Here is a 25,431-nt window from a genome sequence, read left to right as displayed (position 1 = left end):
TTGCCTGTTTTAAAAATTGTGAAATGCTGATAGTGTGATAAACTCATTTGTTCCTCACTAGATGTTTATTTACCTGCATTATTGATAAATTCATCAATTTCTTCTGAAGAACTAACATAATTTCCTGCAATACAGAAACACCTTAACAAAAGTAAATGTATGCAGATGAAAATCTACCAAAACCATTGCTCAATGAATTCATTGATCAAAAATGCAGTTGTGTCTTATTTTGTGAGTGATGAACACTGAAAAAGTAATATTTGAAACTATCGTTTGAAATGCATTCTTTATTTTTGCTTCATCACCAATAAACTTTTGGAATGAGATTTTTCAATAATAGGTAGTATTGATTTGTGTTTTATCCATTGTTTTTTCTTGAACTATATCTTCGGCTTCATAGGATGTTTCATTTGTTGAATTTGATGTTGCATGTGAGATGAAGGGTCTTGTTTTCCTATTTAAATGGTCTGCAGATACAAAAACAACGAAATAATTATTCAAAATTATAATGTTATATTTGGTTTTTGAAATGTATACTTGAAGTTTTGAGGTAATATTAAAAGTATGATATCCTATAAGTACTACGTAGAGATTAAAAATTGAGTCATTTCCCCATATCAAGCAATGAAATAGAAAGGGCAATAAGAAATCTCCCACCCAAGAAAAACCCAGGTCCAGCTGTATTCACAGTGGAATTCTATAAGGCCTTCAAAGCTGAACTCACATCAATACTCCTCAAACTCGTCAGTGAAAGTGAAAGTTCACTACCATATACATTCTATAATGCCAGTATAACCCTTATCCAAAAACCAGACAGGTGCTCATCAAAGAGAGCTATAGACCCAACTTCTCAACAAAATTCTGGCCAATCAATGTCAACAAGTCATCTAAAAAATTATACTCTATGATCAAACCAGATTAATTCCAGGGATGCAAAGCTGGTTCAATATATGCAAGTCAACTAACGTAATTCATTACATCAGTAAAAGCAAGGTCAAGAATCACAGGATTATTTCTTATATGTGGAAAAAGCATTTGACAAAATCCAACACTCATTTATGAAGAAAGCTTTGGAGAAACTAGGATTCCAGGAAACATTCCTGAATAGAATAAAGACGGTATGGCATACCAATTAATGGCAAAAAGTTAAAGCCATTTCCTTTAAAATCAGGAGCAAGGCAAAGATGTCCATTCTCTCCCCTCCTCTTCAACATAGTACTAGAATTCCATCCAGATCAATAAGGCAAGAGACAAGTATAAAGGGGATCCAAATAGGGAAAGATGAAGTTAAATTCCCACTTTGCAGATGACATGATCCTGTATCTAAAGAACCCCATAGACTCTACTCCCAAGTTACTTGAGCGGATCCAAAATTTTAGCAAAGTATCAGGAAATAAGTCCTCAAAAATCAATGACTTTTCTGTATGCCAATAATGCAAAGAGTGAGACTGAAATAAGGAAAGTAAGTCCTTTTGCAATAGCCTCAAAAACCAAAATACCTAGGAATAACCTTAACCAAAGAAGTGAAAGACCTCTATGATGAGAACTTTAAAAACCTGAAAAGGGGAATTAAAGCAGAACTAAGGGAATGGAAAAACCTCCCATGCTCCTGAATTAGGAGGATTAACATCATGAAAATGGCAATACTGCCAAAGGCTATGTACAAATTCAATGCAATACCCATCAATATCCCAACACCATTCTTTAGTGAAATAGAGGAAGCAATCCAAAAATTCATATGGAACAATAAAAGACTTCAAATAGCAAAAACAATCCTAAGCAGGAAGAACAGTACTGGAGGAATATTAATACCAAACTTCAAACTCTATTACGAAGCTATCGTGATTAAAAAATAAAAAATAAAGATTAATATTGGCACAAGAACAGGCCTGAGGACCAATGGAATAGAACTGAAGACCCAGAAATGAACCCACAGGCCTATGGCTACTTAATCTTTGATAAAGGAGCTAAAAAAAATTAGGATAAAAGGAAGACAGCCCCTAAAACAAATGGTGCTGGCACAATTGGTTAAACACCTGTTACAAAAAAAAAACTAAACTAAACTAAAGCTAGATCCTTATATATCTCACCCTGTACCAGATCAACTCTAAATGGGTCAAAGACCTCGAGGTAAAAGCAGATATCCTGAAAACTTTGCAGGAAGGAATAGGAGAAACACTTGGGATCCTTGGTACAGCTCAAAACTTTCTTAATAAAGGCCCAGGAACATAGCAAATCAAAGAAAGATTGAAAAAAATGGGATAGCAATAAACTGCAGAGCTTCTGCACAGCAAAGGACATAGCTTGCAAGATTATTAGAAAGCCCACAGATTGGGAGAAGATCTTCACTGGCCATACAACAGACAAGGGCCTCGGATCTAAAATATACACAGAACTCAAAAAGTTAAGTTCCCCCAAAACAAATCCTCAAAGAAATAACTGCCCCCTTAATAAATGGGCTAACGACCTAAAGAGAGACTTCTCTGAAGAGGAAAAGAGGATGGCCAAGAGTCACATAAGAAATGCAAATCAAAACAACATTCAGATTTCACCTCACTCCTTAAGAATGTACATTATCATGAAAACTAACAACAACAGATGCTGGTGGGGATGTGCCCAAAAAAGAACCCCAGTACACTGTTGGTGGGAGTGTAAACTTGTTCAACTGCTCTGGAAAGCAGTATGGAGGTTCCTCAGAAGGCTAAACATAGAGCTCCCCTATGAGCCAGCAGCCCCGCTTTTTGGGTATCTACCAAAAAGATTACAAGTAAGATCACACGAAAGCCACCAGAACAACTTATGTTCATTGTAGCACAATATGTCATCGCTAATATATGGAACCAACCCAGGTGTCCCTCAGTAGATGAATGGATCAAGAAAATGTGGTATATATACACAATGGAATTCTATTGCTCTATAAGAAAGAATGATACTGCCCCCTTCAAAAGGAAATGGAAGGACTTGGAAAAAAATCATACTAAGTAAAGTGAGCCAAAGAAACATGGACTCTATGGTTTCCCTCATTGGTAGTAATTAATACACGTCTAGGATAGTCCCAGCAGAGGAGCACAATAGCACAATAGCTATGTACGTATGAACACATAAGATGAAGCTAAGCGAAATGAAGTCCAAGTCATGGAAATAAGTGGTTTATTATTCTTTTTTTTAATTTTTATTGTCAGACTGATATACAGAGCGGTTACAGTTTCATACGTTAGGCTTTGGATACATGTGTTATGTGAAATTATGCCATTTTCTTTTGTCTTTCTTCCCCAGAATTTTACCCCCGATGTCACTGTTACTGATTTTTGTACCCTAGATATTGTATATACATTTATTGGAACTAGGGAAGGGAAGGGGAGCATCAAAATGGAGAGACAAAGGATAAAAGATAAACCAATGCAACAGCAATACTTACAAAACTACGCTGTAGGGGCTGGGGATATAGCCTAGTGGCAAGAGTGCCTGCCTCGGATACACGAGGCCCTAGGTTCGATTCCCCAGCACCACATATACAGAAAACGGCCAGAAGCGGCGCTGTGGCTCAAGTGGCAGAGTGCTAGCCTTGAGCGGGAAGAAGCCAGGGACAGTGCTCAGGCCCTGAGTCCAAGGCCCAGGACTGGCCAAAAAAAAAAAAAAAAAAAAAACTACACTGTAAACCAACTGTACAACTCATGAGTGGGAGGGAAGCTGGGAGGGGGAGGGGAATGAGGAGGGGGAAGATGGAAGAAACATGAGGGAGGAGGTAACAAGTTGGATAAGAAATGTACTCACTGCCTTAGATATGAAACTAACCCCTCTGTACATTACTTTGACAATAGATAAATTAATAAAAAAAAGAATTGAGTCATTTCAAAGTTGTTTAGAAGACTTATTCCTAAATGTTGGGTAAGGGAAATATTTAGTCACAAGAGCAGGAGTTTTAGTTCCATGTTTATCTTTCTCCATGCTTCTATGAAGAAACTATGCATTTTATATAAAAGTAACATTTTCTCAGTTTTTTAGTTGAAGTGAGAGCACCCCTAGCCTGTGTATAAAATCAAGTGCATTAAAGCCAGTCATATTAATTTGCAGCAGTCCTAAAGCTTTGCCATTGTAATTTAGATGTGTTTAAAAAACATTTTGCCACAATTTTATTGATATGTTGCATGTAAATGAGTCTAAAATTAGCAAAATTGAGGAATTCATTTGTAATCCGCAGAAACTTTTTTAAGAGATATCTAATAGTATTAATTAATTGCATGAAATGGAACATGAGAAATTTATATTCCAAATAGATTCTTCAGGAAGTTTATCAGGAAAGGATTTTTGTTAGTTATCTATTGAGATACAATAAACACTTATTGTACAGATTATATATGTGATTTTTGTTATGACATATTAATTTTACTTATAAAGAAAATGTACTGCTTGTGTCACTAGAAAATTCTTTGTGCATCAGTTAGGATAACAAATTGATAACAAAGAAATAGATGGTTATTCAGTGAGTTACTATGGCATTTGTATCTTATACAAGCACTTATTTAGACATCTCAATTTTTAACATTTTATTGCAATTTAAGAAAGCCTAAAAACTATAAGGTTGATTAGTTCAAGTCATTTGTATTTCCTAAGAAATGTAATACTTAAATTTATAAAATCAGAATTTAAAACTGGGCAAAGAAGTCAGGATATTATTTCCTAACATGCGGGGGTTATGCCGGGGTTCTCTTTGAGACATCTCCATTCTGACAGCTTTAGCTTCTGTTATATATTTTTGTGGCAACAACAGAAGGAATTTACCCAACCTGTCTGCTGCCCTCTCAGGTTTAAAGCTTTTCAAGATAACTTTTGAGTATTTCAGATGCTTACTTTCATTAGCACTTATGAAGACCCTCACCCCTAATCCCAGACTCATTGACTTGAAAGCTGAATGCTTCTGGTAGCATTAAGTACAAAGCTAATTCCTCACACTGGCTTCCTAAGCCAAAGCAATTTCCCTAACATAGCTAAGATAAGGAAGCAACCAAGGCGCCGCTCAATAGATGAATGAACCAAGAAAATGTGGTACATCTACACAATGGAATTCTATGTTTCCATCAGAAAGAATGACATCTCCCCATGTGTAAGGAAATGGAAAGACTTACTAAAAAACACATAGTAAGTGAAGTAAGCCAGACCCAAAGAAATACAGGCTCATGGCTTTCCTCATTTGTAATAATTAGTATATATCTATGTACATATGGCCATATAAAATGATGCTAATCGAAATGAACACCAAGATATGGAAAAAAGGAGGGGGTTGTTTTATTGTGTTTTGTTTTTTAATGTATGGTGTGACGTTTTTCTTTTCTCTTTTTTCCCTTTTGGTTTGCCCACTGTTGTCACTGTTTTTGAGTTTGGTACCCTGTGTCTTGCATATATGTAACCCCTCTTGACATCATCTTGACAATAAAATAAAAGCACTAAAAAAGTCTATGTGAACAGAAACACAGAAACGCTTCCAGTGTTCACTCTTGTCCCACCCCTTGTAAAAACCGCAGAGCATTCCCAGAAGACATTCCTCCAGTAATCCAGAGTCACTGGAGATAGGAAGGATGAGTGCAATAAATTGAGACATAGTGATGATGGAGATCCAGCTAACACCACTTTGGAATAATTGTAAAATCAAAGAAAGACCTTCGAACCAACCTGTTTTTCCTAGCTTCCCTGTAATAAAATAAAAATGAATTTCTTAACCAACGAAGTAGGAATAGAAGCAGCTGCCTCTTTTCTGTCACAAGGTTACAGCATGGGGTTGATTTGAAAGAAGAAATCTCTAATACTGTTGAACCTCCCAAGGGATTTGTTACACATAAAGAGTTTTTCAGATTTAATTCACCTATTTTTGTAGTACAGTGCAATTGCCAAGATGCAACTTCACAGTTCTTTCCTGGATTGGCCCAATCTTTCTATGCTTTCTTTCCTTTTTTTTTTCCCTTTGAGGACTGTTCATCATAATGTAAACCTCAGCCTTCTTTTAATCCTATGCCTCTCACTCTGGCATTTAAGCTTTGGCCTTTATTGGAATTTAAATCCCATTCATACAGATACAGAACCTTTATAATTGTTCCTGTCACAGCTAGGTCAAAGGCTATTTTTTTTTCTGACAACAGTTAAACTTCACATTTACTTTCAGAGCCTTTCCTTTTCAGAGGTCAATTTATCTTGTAACTGTGAACACAGCTCTTGTCTGCCATTTAAAAATATCAAAAGAATATCCAGGATCCCAACAGTTCCTTTCTTGACTCTCTGGAAGAACTGCAGTTGAGCTGTCTTGGCATTTACCTCAGCTTCAGTCTAATCATTCGAAGTCCTTCAGCAGCTTCCAGCTGTTCATCTAGCTGGATCACTTTGGAAACAAGCAGCCTGAGTACATACCCTAGGAATGTGTTTGTTGTTGCTGTTGTTGTTTGTAAGAGAATGTTTCCCCTATGAATTTCACATGATGATGCACGGACTAACTCTGAGAGTCTACTGAGTTCTCAGTGCCCTGCCTTTCCTTCAAGTATATATACATATACATTAGATCATATAAATAAAGTTCAAAGCTGGGCCTAGTGGTTTATGATTCATCCTAGCTAACCAGGAGCTGAGATCAATGTTCAAAGCCACCCAGGCAGACCAATCCATGAGACTCTAATCTCCAATTAACCAGTAGAAAGGCCAAAAGTGGAGGAGATGCGGATCAAATGGTAGAGTGCCAGCCTTGAGCGAAAAGGCAAACGAGCTCAAGACCCCAACACCAGCACCAAAAACAAAAAATGAAGTACATTAAATAGGAAAGTATGAGTGAAGGCAGTTCTACTTAGATATATATTTTTTTCCTATCATAGCCAGATAGGTAATCCTACCCAGCGCAAAGGCAGACATAAGAAAGATCAAGACTCAGATCTTGTTCAAGTCTTGGCGAGAGATCCTGTCTGAAAGGGTAAATATTAGTGTGGCTTAAGTAGAACAACTGAGGGACCCCGGCACCACCATTTAGAAGAGAAAAGAGAAAGGGAAAGAGAAATGGCAGAAATGTTATGCCTGACTTACTTGCTCCCCAGCCCCCAGAATTGTCACATTGCACCCCCTTTCCAGCTTGATAGTTGATCATTAATGTAACTTACAAAAGAATTTACTTTCTTAATTCTTAATTTCTGACATTCTTAATTCTTTAACTATTTCCCAATGAAAGCCTGGCTTCTGGTCTGCTTATTCGTTCCTGGGTCAGTGGGTGGGGGTTGCCTGCTCTTGTGCCCCAGGAAGGCATTTACCACTCACAAATGCTAAGGACAGCAGTAGCTCTGCTGAGCAATTTGATTTTCTACACTCTAGAAACAAAAAAAGCCATTGGAATTCTTGGCTTGTTATTTTCAATTGAAAGTTCCTTTTAGGGGACATGGGTGGCTTTTTATGCCATTGAATCCAAATCCCAATTTTCTATTAAAATCTCAATGAATTCTTTAAAAGCCTTTCTGAAAAAAAAAAAAAAGAATTACTAAATAATGTGGCAGCCTAATTACCAAGCGTTGTCAGTAGTTTTATTTTTTCCCTGAAGTCTGTAAAGCCTATTCAGAAAATTAGTTCCCAAATTTATCTCTAAATTTAGTATAAAACCTTTCAAAATACCATTATATTTTTTTAATTTGACATTTTGATCTGATTTTTTAATTTGAGCCTTACAAATATGTAAAAGAATAAAAGAAGGAAAGAGGCTCTTGCTTAATCTGATAAACAAGGCAGCAACAATAATTTTTCAAGCATATTACTAGTGTAAAAATGAACAGAATGATCAGTTTAATAAGCAGAAACTCTAAAAACAGACCATAGTATATATAAAATTGTAGTTTATGAAATAAGGGTTTTAATTGGCAAGAGAAAGATGGATTCTCCAATAAATGTTTGGACAATTGGCTTATTATTTTGAAAACAGAAGTAAAGGAAGTTTATTAGAAGAACATATAGATGTGAATATAGCTTTTGGTGGAGAAAGAACTTTCTTTGTAGGAAACCAAAATAGACACCTCCATTATTAAAAATGGTCACATGTAAAATTTAAAAAGGAAACAATAAGGGAAAACATTTATAATAGAAAAAAGCATTTAACAGATGTGCACGCATAAGCCACAAGAGAAGCTGTGATAAACATAAACTAGCTAGGTGCCAGTGGCTCATGCCTGTAATCCTAGCTACTCAGAGGCTAAGTTCAGAGGATCTACGCTCAAAGCCAGCTGAGGCAGGAAGGTCCATGAGATTCCTATCTCCAACTAACTACCATCAAAGCCCAATTCAAAATCAGGAGCTATGACTCAAGTGGTAGAGAGCTAGCCTTCAGCAAGAATGCTCAGGGACAGAGCCCAGGGCCTAAGTTCAAGCCCCAGGACCACCACACACACACACACACACACACACACACACACACACACACACACACACTTCCCAACTTAAATTTAAAATAAGACAGTGTTCTTCAGTGAAACAGGAAAAATGCATCTTTCTTCCAATAGTAATAATACCCATGGCCACAGAGGATACAGGAGCAAATAAATGTAAAAATGCCCATTTTCTGGAGGTCAGTTGGGAAGCTGTATTCATATGTTTTCATGTTTGCCCACCTCTGATCAGTAATTCCTCACCTAGGATTTATGCTAAGAAACTAGGTGTTCAATCTAGGCATAATAGGAAATGAAATCTAAGCTAGTTCAAAGTTAGTAAATTAATAGAACACAGTACACTGAGGTTGATTGCAGTATCATTCCCAACTAAACAAAGCTAGCATTCTTTTCTATTTTTTTTCTGTCTTAGTATGGGGCATGACTTTAGAATCTCACACTCTTGGCTATTTCACAGTTGGCACTGTACCACTTGAGCTGTACCTCCAGTCTGGCATTTTTGCTTGTTAATTGAAGGTAAGAGTTTCAAGGACTTTTCTCCCCTGGCTGGCTTTGAACCATGATCCTCAGATCTAAAGCTCCTGGAGTAGCTAGAATCAAAGGCATGAACCATCATTGCCAGGCAAACAAGACTTCTTTTTTTTTTTTTTTTTTTTTTTTTTTTTGCCAGTCCTGGGCCTTGGACTCAGGGCCTGAGCACTGTCCCTGGCTTCTTCCCGCTCAAGGCTAGCACTCTGCCACTTGAGCCACAGCGCCACTTCTGGCCATTTTCTATATATGTGGTGCTGGGGAATTGAACCCAGGGCTTCATGTATATGAGGCAAGCACTCTTGCCACTAGGTCATATTCCCAGCCCCAAACAAGACTTCTTGAAGAAATGACCTATTCCAGGGAAAGTACAATATGCCCTGGAGCGTTTTATAAGAAGAAATAAAAACATGCTCCCTAAATGATGGGCACATTGTACAGGGGCTCATGACTCTCCTTAAAAGAGCTTCCACTGGCCATATTTGAGATCATTTGTAGAGCAGAATAATCAATATGAAAAACTGGGTAGTTTAGAATAAAGTAATTCCAGAAGTACATACTGGTTATGAGTTGGAAGAATGTGCCCCCTCTAAAAGTCAGAAGTTGAAACTAAACTGCAAACTTATGGTATTAAAAGGTGAGGGCCTTGTGCTTAGGCCAGGAGAATTTTGCCCACATGGACAGAATCAGCACCTTTATGTATAAAAGGGATGCGGGGAACTAACTGGCTCTTTTTTGGCCTTTCCACTTCTACCATAATGTGAGGACCCAGCAATCAAGACACCATCTTGGAAACAGACAGCACAGACACGGAATCTGCTGGTATCTTCACCTAAAGCTTCCCAGACTCCGGAGTTGTGAACATTTGATTTCAGTTCTTTATAAATCACATAGTCTAAAGTATTAAGTAATAGCAGTACAAACATACTCAGGTAAGTAAATAGGGAAGAAGGAAAGTCCTTCTTGTCGTGAAGTAACAACTAATAAGTGAGGAAGGAACAATGAGGTAGAAAACCTCACATTTTACAAAAACTATAAAAATGGTTGTGAAGAATCAGTGATTGGATGAACATATGAAGAAGAATAGGTGGTTTTCATAATCTCAAAATTCTTCCCTACAGATTACTTAATAATCACAAAGGAAAACCAATGCTTTACTATGGACGGATCCAGCAATTACAGCCTTAACCAAGGAAGCCAAGTTAATTTCACTAATAATGGAACAAACCAGTATTTCCTGCCTCTGCTGATCCTCTGAAACTGTACCTTCTGTGATGTACCTGTCCAAAAGGTATCATCATTCTCTAGGCATGTCACTTCAGACTAGCATAGAGGGGCATTGCACAACATAGCTGGCTTTTACTTTTCAGATAATGAAAGACACAGATGGGATTTAGAGAAACAAAAGGAATACAACTTCTTACAAAAATGTAATTCTGTACTAGATGATAGGTAAGAAAAATCTCTCTGTTAAGGAGATTGGGTAAAAACTGAAATGTAAATTAGGTAATATTTTTGTATTAATGTTATACTTCTTGAATATGATAAATGTACAAGAACTCTCCAAGAGGAAAGAATATATTCAAGGAAATCATCTCATATTTGTAGCTAAAAAGCTCAGAAAATAAATCATCTCTCAGAGAGTATGAAAGATAAGACGAATGAATTAAAACACTAGCAATTAGTACGTGTGAGATAAAGTGCCTAAAGGTGGTTTCTACTTGCTTTGGAATTTATCCAGAAGTATGAAATGGTACCAAAATTGTAAGTTTATGGTACTGCATCAAACTAACAAAATGGACCTAAAGTGATAGCACATGTATTCACTTCTTGAGGTGGGGGGAAAGAAATATTACATAGTGACAAAATTATTATAAGACCATTTTCCCTATTTTATAAATATGTATGTATCTGTAGGTGCATAGAAAAAAATCTATATAGGATATTCATCGCTATGTTAATACCTACTGTCTATGGATACCGGGCTCATAAATGACGTTTATTTGTTTGTTTTACTACTGTGAGCAAAAACTTAAAGATAACTTTTCTGTCTATGGAAGTAAGAGAGGGGGAGGTCTTCTAAGAAGAAATATAGTAGACCACTGTAAACCAGCAAGTCCCATTTTGTTCCCAAGGCAGAATAAATGCTTACGTGATCTTTCAATGTACTTCGGCAGTATTCTATACATAGTTTACATTGTTCTCTTCTACACAACTGTGCCTTACTCTAATTTATTCACTGTATTTCATCTGCCTTTAAAAAAACAAACAGCCTTGAGGCTGTTATTTCTAATTAACTGTATTGCTTTATTTGTGTCAAGCAGCTCTCTCTACTACTCTCTGCTTTTCTAATTTTTATCAAAAATGCTGCTTCTGTTGAGTGTCAGTGGTTCATTTCCTGTTGTCCTAGCTACTTGTAGAGGCTGAGATTAAGGAGACTGACATTCAAGGCTAGCCCAGACACACACTCAAGAACCCTTCTCAAGAAATAGCTGGACATAGTGACATGCATCTGTCAGCCTAGCTCTGGTTGAGGCTGAAATCTGGAGGATGAAAGAAAGTACACATCCAGCTCAGGAAAGTCTATGAGACGCTCTCTTTATGCAAGAAGTAGGGCCTGGTGGTATACATCTCTTTTCCCAGATTAATGAGAAGCCTAAATTCATAGATGAGTTCCAGATACATTCTTAGGCAGGAAGCAAGGCCCCCATCTCTGTGATAACCAGTACAAAAAAAGGACGGAAGGCTTGGCTCAGTGTGCCAGCCTACCAAGTATAAGACTCTGAATTCAAACCACCAAAAAAAGAAGAAAGAAAAAAATCTGGGGGCTGGGGATATGGCCTAGTGGCAAGAGTGCCTGCCTCATATACATGAGGCCCTGGGTTCGATTCCCCAGCACCACATATACAGAAAATGGCCAGAAGTGGCGCTGTGGCTCAAGTGGCAGAGTGCTGGCCTTGAGCAAAAAGAAGCCAGGGACAGTGCTCAGGCCCTGAGTCCAAGCCCCAGGACTGGCCAAAAAAAAAAAAAAAAAAAAAGAAGAAAAAGAAAAAATCTGCCTCTTAGGACCCTCTTTTTAGTACTTCCTCATCATCTGCACAGCACTACGTTATCAATGAACATTCAAAGCCACTGAACAAATATGCTGTATCTTCTGGAGAAGACATTTAACTCAAATTACAGTTACAGGAGGCAGGAGAAACCATTACTAACGTGAAACAAGCCATTGCATTCTGTAGTCAATTGAAAAATCCCATAATAGTAAAAACAAAATGGGATACTTGAAGTTATTTAAGTTCATAAGGTTTAAATCGGGCTTGCCCATTCTAGTTCTGAGAATGCTGGGGGACCTTTCTGATAGACCTTTAAGAACACTCCCTGGGAAAGGGAATACCAAAATCGAGAGACAAAGGATAAAAAGACAAACCAATGCAACAGCAATACTTACAAAACTATATGGTGTAAACCAACTGTACAACTCATGTGCGTAGGGGGGAAAGGGAAATGGGGAGGGGGGAATGAGGGAGGGGGCAACACGGTGGATAAGAAATGTACTCATTGCCCTACGTATGAAACTGTAACCCCTCTGTACTTCACTTTGACAATAAAGAAATGGAAAAAAATTAAAGTTTAAAAGTAAAGAATTTGTTTACCAAGAAAAAAAAAGCACACTCCATGCAAAATCCTGCAAAGCAAGACTCTGAGACATTGAACACTTTTATTTGTCTTCCATCTAGTGATAATTCTTCTCCAACCTTGAAATGAACCCTGCCCTCAGAACTGTCCGTACTCAGCAAGCCCTTCACAGAGCCAGGAGCTGTCCTAGACAAGAAAATCTACAAGTCAGGGCTGGGGATATGGCCTAGTGGCAAGAGTGCTTGCCTTATATACATGAGGCCCTGGGTTCAATTCCCCAGCACCACATATACAGAAAATGGCCAGAAGTGGCGCTGTGGCTCAAGTGGCAGAGTGCTAGCCTTGAGCGGGAAGAAGCCAGGGACAGTGCTCAGGCCCTGAGTCCAAGCCCAAGGACTGGCAAAAAAAAAAAAAAGAAAGAAAGAAAGAAAAAAAAACAAGAAAATCTACAAGTCATGGTATTTTTTTAACCATTGGCATTTGAAGTGTGCATCACCTAAAATACAAAGGTTTAAAAAGACGAAAATGGTTATAAGATAAAAATTTAAAGCCATCAACTGCTAGTAAATGCTAGAGACCCAATTAAGGCCTATAGTCACTACCAGAGAGGGACTTGATTATTTTGAGACCAATGCAAATGGTATAAAGCTTAAACTACATACAGTAGAAGTCAAATACGAAAGAATAAAGATATACTATGGAAAAATCTTGGCCAAATAATCTAAGACCAGACTCTTAGACTTCGTCACTTTTAGAAAAAAAATCCCAGTATTTTTAACTCAATTTTAATAAGATAAACAAAAACATGTTTCCATTGAGGCCATTTGAATTGCCTGTGATGAAAACACTCTCTATAATAATCTAGAATGGGGGCTGGGGAGATGGCCTAGTGGCAAGAGTGCTTGCCTCGTATACATGAGGCCCTGGGTTCGATTCCTGAGCACCACATATACAGAAAATCGCCAGAAGTGGCGCTGTGGCTCAAGTGGCAGAGTGTTAGCCTTGAGCAAAAAAGAAGCCAGGGACAGTGCTCAGGCCCTGAGTTCACGGCCTAGGACTGGCCAATAATAATAATAATAATAATCTAGAATGATTTTCACATTAAAATTTGGGTGTTAGTTTTGAAAGAAAAGGGATTTAACTGGTAAAACTAATTTTCCTTGGATGCACTGTTTACTTGCTCAACTTATTATGCAAGTATTTCATTATGTCTCTAACTTCTAGACATACCTTAAATGCAATAAAAGCCCAGACTTGTTTTCTCAATAGCTTGAAGTTCTCCTGCTAGGTGAGAAAATCAGTGCAATGGAACAGGAATATTTAACAAAGGGTGCAGCAATGTTTAATTACCACTTCAAAAGATTGTTTCAAATTGAAACCATTTCCTGTTCTAGTGGCATTTGGGTTACCTATATTTTGTTTGGGGCTCTCCACTTCATCTGATTTCAATAAAATTCACCAAAGGGACCGAAAGTACCCATTTGAAAGCAACTGGAAAGCATTGATTATAGATCTTACCTTGACAATAGCAGGTACTCAGGAAAGGTATATTGAAATTAGATAGAGTACTTTAAGAAGGAGGTAGCACAGGTATATTTCATTTTTTTAAAAACAAAGCAGTCTCATTTAACATTATAAGAAGTACATTAACAGGCCCTCTCAACTGATTGGCAGTAAGAAAAACTCTAAAAGATGTAAATTAACAAACCAAATAATTAGGTTGTTCAGAGCCAACATAAAATAAAATGTTGGAACCATCCTGGAGCTAAATCAGGAAAAACAGCCCATCTGTATTCAGCACTGTGTATTGTGTCGGAGCATTCAATGTGTATCAATGCAAAGTATTGTCAATGTTTCTCAAAATACATTTCTTTAATCACCTATGATAGAGGTGCAGTGCTCTTCCAATCACTTTATTCAGGAGCTACAGGTTTGAACATACAAGACCGAAATTCTTACTTGTCCTGGAACATAGTTTCTAGTTGGAGTGGAGAAAAGACAATACATAAATAAAATACATAGGATGTTTGCGTTAAATGCATAGGAAAAAATTAAGCAGGAAGAGAGTATAAGATGTTGATGAAGAATTAAAAACACAGGAAAGGAGCTAGTGGCTCCCAGCCTGTAATTCTAGCTACTCAGGAGGCTGAGAGCTGAGTATGGGGGTTGGAAGTTAGCCCCAGAGACTCTTATTTCCAATTACACTCAAAAAACGGAAGTGGTGCTTTGACTCAAAACTAGCCTTGAGCAAAAAAGCTCAGGGACAGCACCCCGGGCCCTGAGTTCAAACTCTATGGCCAAAAAACCCCCCCCACAAAACCACCACCCCTAAACAAAAAAACACAGGAAGGGGACTTTGGGGAGGATTTGGAGAAAGTAAAGGTGGTAAGTCAGGCTGATATCGGAGGGGATGGTGACAGCATGTACAAAAATCATAAATCAAGAATGTCAAGGAACAGCAAAGGAGCCAGTGTGACTTGGCTAAAGAAGACAAATGAGAAAAGGGTGTAGAGGATAGATTATAAAAGTCCTTGTAAGTCACAATAAAGATTGCATCCATTGAGAGAAATGTGAAGAAAGTAGGGTTTTGAGCAGAGAAGTGACATGACCTGGCCTTAGGATCTTGTTTAAGTTTTGGTTGGGAGGGAGGGGTTGTTGGTACTTGGTACATGCTGGGCAGAGGCAGGCGCTCTATCATTTGAGCCATCCCTCATTTTGCTTTCGTTTTTAGGTAAGGTCCCTCTGCCTGGGAATGGAGGAGCTTAGACTGTGACCCTCCCCTAGAGGAGGGACGATAGATGTGTATGTATGTACCATCACAGCCAATGAACTGATTGAGATGGTCTAATATAAAACATTTTTCCTTGATAGGCCTTGAATTGTGAGCCTCCCAATTTCTGCCTCCTGAGTAGCTGGGACTACAGGCATGAGCCACTGTGCTTGGCTCAACATCATAGGTTTTAACATGTTTACTCGGGTTACTCTGGGACAAATAGCAGTTGAGTAAGGACAGAATCAAGAACTGGATTGTTTGGAATGTGTGTTTTTAACAAAATCCTAAATGATTTGTAGACATAGTAAAATTTAATAACTATGACCTTACCTCATCTAAGCATGTAGACAGTTGATTTTACAATCTCATTATCTGATCATTGCCAAACCACCACATGACTTTGCCTGTAGAGACACTTGGTCTAAGTCATTTGGATTAAAACCAGCTAACAGGCATTTGGCCATTCCTTCTCCAATAGAGCTCAGGAAGATGTTGGCCCTGGGCATCCACTGAGATAGGAGGGAATTCCTCTCTTTCCTCTGCAGAGCTAATGCAACCACACTGTAATGTACTGGTGGAGGTCTCAGGGTAGGAGGTTTCAGCATTCAGCTAAATACATCCTCAGTTATTTTTTTAAAGATTTTCGTTTTCTTCCAGATGTGGTGGTGTATATCTGTAATGCCAACACTCAGGGGACTGAGACAGGAGGCTAATATGAGCAGCACAACATGGTGATCTTGTCTCAAAAAGAAAAAAAATGTTTTGCTCTCCTTTTATACTGGAGCAAGTTAGAACTTGTATGTCATCTTAAGTATGTATGTGTAGGTTCTAAATTTATATATTCTATAAATCTTAAATGCATATATTCTACAGAGCTTCTTAATATCCTAGTGTTTCTTAATATACTAGTGGTAATTTAACAAAACTTCAATAATTTTTTTAGCTAGGCACTACTGGTTCACCTCCTCAGCCCTGTAGGATTGTGGTTGAGTCCAGACTGGACAGAAAAGCTTACTAGACCATCTCCACAAGAAAGCTGGGGTAGAGAAGTGACTCAATAGTTTTATGCCAATCTGGCATCTCTGAAGGGCCGAGTTCAAACCCCAGTACTGTCAAGAGTCCACTTTAATCAGGAAAATGTGGTACATATGCACAATGGAATTCTATGCCTCTATCAGAAAGAAGGACACTGCCCCATTCGTGAGGAAATGGAAGGACTTGGAAAAAAAAAATCAGACTAAGAGAAGTGAGCCAGACCCAAAGAAACATGAACTCTATGGTTTCCCTCATAGGAAATAATTAGTACATATTTAGGTTAGTCATAACAGAAGGTCACAATAGCACAATAGCTATGCCATATGAACACATAAGATGATGTTAAGCTAAATCAACTCCATGTTATGGAAACAAGTGGTATATCATTGTTGTAATTATTTTCAGCATGCCACATGAAACCATACCCTTTCTTTCACTGTATCTGTTCTTAGTACCCTGGATACTGTATATATGTGTATTAGAACTAGGGAAGGGAAAGGGAAGACCAAAATCGAGAGACAAAGGATAAAAAGACAAACCATTCCAAAAGCAATACTTACAAAACCATTTAGTGTAACCAACTGTACAACTCATGGGGGGGGGGGGAGGAAGGCCCGATAAAAATGAGGGAGGAGGTAACAAGTTGGAAAAGAAATGTACCCACTGCCTTACATATGAAACTGTAACTCCTCTGTACTTCACTTTGACAATAAAGAAGAAAAATGATTCCACCTTAATCATTTTTGATAAATCCATAATGCTAAATAACATTTGAGTAATACTTCATAACTAAAATGAGACCCAGCTCTATACCATGCATAAAAATTTATCACTTCCAAATTCTGTGGGTAGATACATTCTGACCTAATCACTGATTGGTTACTTTACAGCACTAATTATTGTAGATTTTGTTTCTCTATTTATTTGGCCTTTTTGGCTCCAATTAAAGCCAAAATTTAAATTTTTTCAAGAGGCTAAACCTTGATTATGGAAAGGCACATAAATATCTTAAAGTAGATTTGCCAGAGCAATTATTTACTTTTCACAATAGCACTTCATGCTATAGCTGTTTCTTTGTGGCCACAATTTCACTAAGGCATTATCATTAAGGCCTCTTGCAAGACGAAATTTTACCAACACACATAATTAATTAATTCATTTTAAAGCATTCATTGTTGACATTATGATCTGTTGCCCAGTTATAGGTTGTTCTTCTGATAGAGTACAGTGAACTAGTTACAAATAATGGATGTTGATTACCTTCTCCCATGGAAGAAGCTTCTAGGTGTTGAAGTTTAAGTCCAGTATCTAATTTTTGAGGCTTTGTATACAGAAATAAATAACAAAGGACACAGACGCTGATGATAAAGGCCAGTAAAACAAGGGCAGCGATTCCCAATCCAATCAGAGCACCGATACTGAGAAACACAGGGGAAAAAAAAAACAAGACAAACATGTCACACAGACAGATTTGCACAAAAACCAAAGGCAGAGAGGAAGGATTGATTATTGATCTCAGTTATTCGTAACCAAATTTTATTTCAGCATAGCTAATGAATTGCAGCAAAATCTCCCCCATCAACGCATTCTTATTATGTTTTCTCTAAAAGTTTTCAAGACCCTTTTAGATTGATATGTTAATATTAATGAAAATACCATGTGAATTCATCAAGGTCAACTGATAGCTCAAAAATATCAGTCAGGTAAACCTCTGTCACTGCTGTATCTTAAAAAGAAAAACTCAAGCTCACCAGGGATAGATGAATAGGAAAACATCGGCTCCTGCAAATGTTGGGAAACAGATGTTTATTGGAAACACAAAACTTTTCTTTTGGAGACATATATTTGAGATACCATTTATTGATCTACCAAACCACAACCTTTCAAAAAAGGCCTGATGAAAGGAAAACTATGTTTGTGAAATATAATGAAGTTCATGTTCTGTCTGTCTAGAAGAGTGTAGCACCTAAGGCTTTTAGTATTCGAAAAGAAACTCCCATACTTTCCTCCAAAATTAAGGTGTGCACTCCACTATATTTGCTCTGTGCTCAATTTGTAATAATCAATTTGATGCACTTACCAATTAGGCTAATCATTTGAGAAGTAATACAGCTCTCATAGACCATCCATGAACTGAGTACTACAAAATAGAAAAAGAACTTGGGAAAAAGCAGCACCTTGAAGGACTACTAATGCAAAAATATGCATCCTTTGAACCATATGTGTGTAGTTATAAATATATATGATTAAGTGTACAGAATTAGATTTGAAGCTGCTCAAGAGCAGACATTTCAATTAACTTTCCTATTGTTTCCTATCATGTTGTGCACAAGTATTAGCAATGCTTACATTCTTAACCCATAGAAAAAATGTCCTAAGTACAAGTAAATACTAATTGCTTTCTAATTGGTCAACCTGTTATATAATTTGGAGCACTCATCGTTGAAAAGCAATGTTCTTTTTCTTTACTATCTTCCTGGTTTGCCTTTTGGCTCCTTCTCTCTCCCAGGGATTGGGGCCTAACTAACTTGACTTTTATCAAAGGAAGAAAAGAGGAATTTAACCAAATATGTTAGGAAGCATTGCTGCTTTGGGAGGGAGCAGGCTAGTATTGAAAGTAAAAGGGTTGATTTGATGAGAAAAAGCACTCTTCCAAACAAGAGATTACTTCTTGAGGTACAAGATGAAGTCAGCCTTTCGAGGTTTTTGTGCTTGATTTGTTAACATTGTCCGAGTCCCACTATCCCTGCACACAAATGAAGACTGGGTGTCTTCGTGGCACAACCAGACCAGATATATTTAAATTTGGAAGCTGATGTCAAGTGGTACACTCTCCTCTAAGGTGATAGACTATCCATGTCTGACAGTGCACCAACGGAGGGCGGTCTCAGTGCACCCATGCTGTTTCTGGAGATTGTGGCATGGAGGGTTAAGATGGCTTCACTATACACAAACATAGGAGAAAGTAATCCACTTAATATTATTTAGTGTGCAAAACAGATAATGGATTAGATATCTGGATAAATTCCTGAAGTCAGAACCCTACTTATTAAAAAAAAAAACCAACAAAGTAAAAAAAATGTAGTCAATTAACAAGTTAATTATCAGCCAAATTAAATTCAGCATATGTATTGTGTACTTTGAGTAAACAAATTAAGAAGCCGCAACATGCAAGTGAAAGGAAAGCAAAAGCAAAAGAATACCATTTCTGCTTTTTTGTTGTTGCTATGAAAAGAACAACCTTCATAACCTGGACAGTGTTTCAGTGTCAGTACTCCACATCACAGAAACACTGTTTTTTGCATGCAAAAGTCTAGGTATCAACTCTGAGTAGAGGTGGCCTTCTATGTGTCTCCCAAATGTTTCATGTGAACCAATAGTTATTGAGCATCTATTTAAGCTCACCCTTGTCTAATAGGCATTATATTTCCAAGAGCTCAGAGAAAGTGGCCAAAAGAAATCCTAAGAATTTAGAGATTTTTGGCAACAGAAGAAATGGGAGTAGGGCAGACACCGGAAATGCCCACAGTAGTTGCTTTGCGAGCCTTGGGAAAGGGTCTGGAACTGCCGTCTCATTATTGCAGCCATGCTTGTATTTCGCAGCTTCACTTACCTTGTCACAGTTACTACTGTCTTTCTCTATCAGCTGCAGAGTCTTAACAGTGACTTCCGCAATAGTTTTCACAGTTGGAATATTTTAAATTAGAAGTGACAAGGAAAGAATAGGGAGGAAATGAAGCGCTAATAAATATACCTACCCATTGTCTCCTCAGAGCTCAATAACTCAGAAGCATCCCAGGTTCAATGTAGCCAACCCATGCCTTCAGTTAAAGGGATTTTTCTATTTCCTGGGAACTTGGCTAACAGGCCATTTGTCAGTTCTGAATGAAAACCTCCCAGCAGGCTGTTTGTTCCTTCGCACCCTCATAAATCTTAGGGCGGTTTTATATTCTCTGCTGCTTGTCACTTTGGAACTATTTAGTGATCTGAGATTCTCAGGCACAGGTTCCAATTGAGTTTGGCTTAGGCTCTTGATTGGAAGCACTTGTGCCATTGATACAAAGACTCGGAGATGAATTACTGTATTATTTTCCAAGAGGCCAGATAATATGCTGGAACAACAGATTTCTTCATTCCGGGACTAAGCTGTGTTATTTTCTACCATTCCCCACTCCAGCAAAACTCTGAGAATGGAACTTAGAGTATAGGCACTCTTACTGCGTGAGACATTGATTGAGGCTTGCAATACAGAAGAAAATATTCTTTTTTTTTTTTCCGAGAAATAAGATGTGGTCATTGCTGAAAACCTGATGTACAACAAACCCCGGATAGTGCTAGGAAATGGTCAGAAATAAAACTACCTCCTGCTAGCAAGTGCCTCTCCCTCCCTCCCTCCAACTAATTGGTTTAGAAGGAACAATTTACGGGGGGGAGTGGCAGTTCTTCCCTACATTTCTAGAACTCCACTTGAAATAAAAGAATCAACTTCAAAGCTGGCAATATCTTGAGGAGAAGTGGGGGAAAGGCACTTCAGAATGGAAATATCTGCGTAAACACAACGGATGGGGAAAAAACTCTCATGGGGCGGGGCGGGGGGGGGAAGAAGGGAGAAAGAGAGACGTCCTCCCGGGCAGTCTACTGTCCAGCCGTGGCCCAATGGGTCTGGGAAGGGGATCCCAGCTGTGGCGGAGTCGCTAACTCTGCGCTCTTTGCTCTGGGTGTCTCTTGGGTCGTCTGAAGAGAGCAAGTTGTACACACCCACAAAGCTCTTTTTTTGGGGTGGGGGGGGGGGGAACAATTGAAGGAAAACAGGCAATTCCTAAAAGCAGCGGGGTATTCTGGTCTTTAATGAGCGCCTTCCCCCGAGTCCCCCCAGAGCTTCCTTCCACTCTCTCCGGGAACTTCTGGGCATGACTAGTGGGTCCGCAGAGCGTCGGTGCCCGGGCCGGGGCCGGGGAGCGGGTGACCCCCCGATCCACCCCGGGGGGCCCGGTGCCTGCCTGAGCCCCGGCTACCCCGGGCGCTCCCTGGGGCTGCGCATCCTTGGGGGGGGAGGGGTCCGGTCCCGGGCGGCCTCCGCGCCCCCCCCGCCCGCCCCCCGCCCGCCCCGGCCCTGCCCACCTGAGGCTCCACATGTAGCTGTGCTTGTAGGGGAAGTAGCTGCCCGGCTCGCTGCAGCAGTACTTGAGGTCGGCGAAGCCGCAGCAGAAGCGCAGCGCCGCGCCCTCGCCGCGCCGCGGGCACGCGAAGGGCTCCACGAAGCTGCGGTTCAGGCTCCAGTAGCCCGAGCACAGCCGGCTGCTCGCGCTCATGGCGGGGGGCTGTCCGCGGGGATCCCCCCCTCCCTGCTGGGGCACCCCTGGATGAGTCCCGGGACTGCGTCCGCGCCGCGCCCACCCTCTCCAGAGCCCGGGGGGCCTCTGTCCCGCTCGCCCCGGGCGATCTGGGGTCCGGCGCTCCGGGCGCTCAGCCTCCGCGGTCCCCCCCCCTCCCCGGGGTGCCCGGACGCCCAGCCCCGCGTCGCCTCGCCTCCACCCCGGGGTGGAGTGGCGCCGGCGCGTCTCCTCCACTCCTCCCGCGCCCCTGGACTGTGGGATCTACGCCCTGCCGACCCCCCCCCCCCACACCAGCCCCACTCCTCCCCCTCACTCCATCAGGAGCGGGGGGGGGGGGGGGGGGAGCTGTCACCCGCAGGGCTTTGTTCTCACCTCGGAGCTGGGGAGGACAAAGTCGCACTCCTGTTGGTCCAGGGTCTGGGGGTGGGGGGCACAAAAATAAAGAAAGCAGAGCTGGTGGCAGAGCACAGCCGGGGGCCTGAATAAAGGCGGCCGAGCGCAATCGTCTGTTGTTGGGTAGATGTTTCTTTCGCTAATTGGAGAAGTTCATGCGACCCAATTTGTCAGTTCTAAATGCTTTAGAAAAAGTAGCCACGTTTTCAACACAAACTCGGCACTAGTTTGCAAGAACACTGCGGCTCTCTGTTCCCTGGGCTCATCCCAACAGCATGGAAAAGGAAAGCAAAGCAACAGATGGAGGCTCGGAACCTTCCAGCAAAGGAGGCAGAGGAACTAGGCAGAGAGATCTTCAATCCATTCTGAAGTGCTGCAGTAACTATGTCTTCTCAGTGTCCTAGGGTGTTTGTCCAGTCTTTAAAAATAACTTTAGTCACGAATGCTTGCTGTCCTAAGTCGTAAACAATACCTCTAAAAAGAAGAAAATAAACTGGAGGTGAGAGACTTCGATGCTTCTAGAAGCTCCAAAGTAGGCAGATCAGCGTGCCTTCCTCTTCCTTTTCCACTGACTTCTCTTGGCCAGAGGTTTGATTGAACGGCAGACTTTATCTTCTGTACTAGATATTTTTGTATTACTATAAATATTCTTGTGCTCTGGTCTGGGACACAGTTACTTAGGAACAGTTTGATTTTTTCAGGCTTACTTTACAGCTCTGTTGCATAGAACTAGAACAGACTTGAGAACTAAAAGATTTCCCCACTTACCTAAGACCCTATTGTTCTGAGCACTGTCCTCAGTACTTACAAATTATACAATCTACTGTGCTGACCGGTGGAAATCACATCGTTCCCAGTTCTGTGAGAACTCCAAGGTTCCTCACAGTGGTTCTTTTCCTGACAAGTACTTTCCTCTGGGGCAAGTACTGAGCAGTGGTCAGTACTAGGTGTCTCCTAAGGCTAGCGCAGGGACTTTCCTTTCTGGCGTCATGTCCACTAGCTCTGGCTTCCGTGGCTTTCCTCCTCTCTCAGCTCTGTTTCCTGTCCTCATAGACCTCAGTGCTCACCCTTCTCACCCTTGCACCCCGGAAATTCTGCCCAGAGAGCCAGTCTTCATGAAGCTCAAATCACTTATCTCCATCTACCCGGGTACACTATCTTACACGGCTGACTATCCTTGTCTATAACCATTGTATCGTATTATTTTCGTGCAGTTGTCTCTGGAAAGGGAGTAAATGGGATTCTCGGTATGGCGTGGGCTTGGCCACAGACTTGGACCTCATTCAAGCTAGGCCAGAAATGGTCTCTTTCATGATCAGGAATTGCACAGGTGGACAGAAAGCCACATGAAAGAGAAAAGTGAAGCAGCAAGGAGTGAACAAGATGAGTTGCAGGAATAAAAATTGTCTTATAACTCTTGTCCTAGTCCTTTCCTGAGGACCACTACTTGCTATCTTTGAGATACCTGTGACCTAAGAGCAAACTCTCCTTTTTGGGTTAAAGTGCACTTAAGTGGATGTTTCCTACAGATATGCAACAGACAATAACAATTAAGTAAATGTAGGACTGCGTGTCCACCCGGAGTCCCACATGATTATATCGCTTAGTGACATCATAGTGACTGTGTAAAGAACTCTATGATGTTCACACACCAACCAAGTCACCTAATAATGCGTTTCTTAGAACTGGTCCTCAGGGAATGATGCCTGCCTATTCTTGCAATCACAGTGTTGTTACTCCCACAGGATATCTTCAGACAAAGGAGAGAGGAGGAAGCAGTTGAAATGAAACAAAGAGGGGAGAAGTAGGCAGCGCAGGTAGAGTTTTCTACCTATTGTACAAAAGGAAAAGAAACTTGGAAATTAAAAAATAAAGCATGTGCTTCTGGGTAATATTGGTTGTGTTCATAAAATAGATGCCTTGTGTGGCACATGAGGCAATGTGTCACATGAGTGTTCAATGAGCATGGGAAAGATTGAAAGAAAACACAACGGGACCAGAGCTGAGGACCATACAGATAGAGAGCTTGATTCAGCTTGAGTTAGAAGCCACAGCTTTGGGAAGAACTTCTCTAACAATGAATGGCCACCTTTTCATGCACAAGAGCAGGGGGACTGGTTAGGACCTTCCTCTGTATCTGCAACCACAATCGTGGCGGCATTCATCCCAGTCAGTCTCCAAATACACAAAAACATAGAGCGGGTGAACCCCCACCCCCAAAGAGAGCTTTCTGAAATTTCAAACGCTATTTCAAAAGGGGGTATGTGAGCGAGGTTAAGAGAAGATAATACAGGTGGGTAACTTGCTCAAAGCGTATGGTGCATGTCTACATAATTATCACAATGAAACTCCGTGTTCTGTTAATGTATACTAATAAAAAAAATTTAAAAAGAAGCAACACACAGAAGGTCAGGCCTATAGTTGCGCCACTTTGGCAAGCTTAGACTACCTATAACACACTGAAGTTCAAGTCAAAAAGGGAACCTTTTGACACATAAGGCTAAAAGGCTTCATAAGGCTATGAAGACCATGGCTTAGAACCAGTGCAAAATGTGCCTATTGCTTCCTTGACCTTGCCTGCCCTTGCCTGCTTTGTGATTCAAGCTCTCTACCTCCTCTGGCAGGAATTCGGACAGGAGTGTGGTACAGGTAGCCCAACACCAGAAGATAGTCACAAATTGCGTCTTTTATTTTTGCCCCTTCTTGTATCCCAATGATTCCCAACAAAGATGGTACTCCACCTTGGGGGACATATTTTGGAAATAAGGACACTTTGGAGTATTAAGGTAGCAGGGTGTCCTTGTAAAAGTGAGTGTTGTGGGTTAAGGATACTAGGTATCTCAAGATCTTGTAAGAAGTATAGAAAAATGAAGGACTGTGTGACATTTGTTTAAATGAAAAAGGTGTTCATAATTATCTGTGTCTAGAATCTATCCTGGTGTTACAAAAAAAAAAATAAAAAAATACAAAGTACCTCTTGAATTTTCCAGGAACGCAACTGCCATGTTGTGTTTACTGAGGGAAGATTGTTTTGCTTGGAACGTCACCAAGCGTTATTCACTCTTTCAGGAAATCATATGCCAAAGTTAATATTGCTCAAGGTTTGTGCTTGCCGTGCCAATTCTGTTCTCTGGGCTAGGCTGCATTCATACTGCCACTTCATAGTCCTTTCCAGGGGTTGCTTGCAGAGTATTACTACAAACATTAGAACTATAGTAACCCCTGAGTATTTACATACGGAAGCACATATTTTAATGTGAATGATAGTTTACTAATTTCTTTCTTTTGTTATTATTACAGTGAAGTCATTGCGTATAGCTAACGTATTACT

General features: G+C 40.1%; 1 protein-coding gene across 1 annotated transcript; it reads right to left on the bottom strand.

Annotated features, from left to right (window-relative positions):
• Nucleotides 1-21,683, bottom strand: Shisal2b (shisa like 2B). The gene is made up of 3 exons (XM_048368470.1): nt 21,493-21,683; nt 17,632-17,789; nt 1-467 (listed from the first exon to the last, which is right to left on the bottom strand). The coding sequence occupies exons 1-3, from the start codon at nt 21,681-21,683 to the stop codon at nt 331-333; spliced, it is 486 nt and encodes a 161-aa protein (XP_048224427.1). The 3' UTR covers nt 1-330.
• Between the last annotated feature and the right edge of the window lie 3,748 nt (nt 21,684-25,431).

This window comes from Perognathus longimembris, chromosome 19 (assembly GCF_023159225.1).
Source record: "Perognathus longimembris pacificus isolate PPM17 chromosome 19, ASM2315922v1, whole genome shotgun sequence".
Taxonomy (NCBI): Eukaryota; Metazoa; Chordata; class Mammalia; order Rodentia; family Heteromyidae; genus Perognathus; species Perognathus longimembris.
Note: the sequence above shows the minus strand (reverse complement) of the source record. Positions and strands in the feature narration are given on the sequence as shown.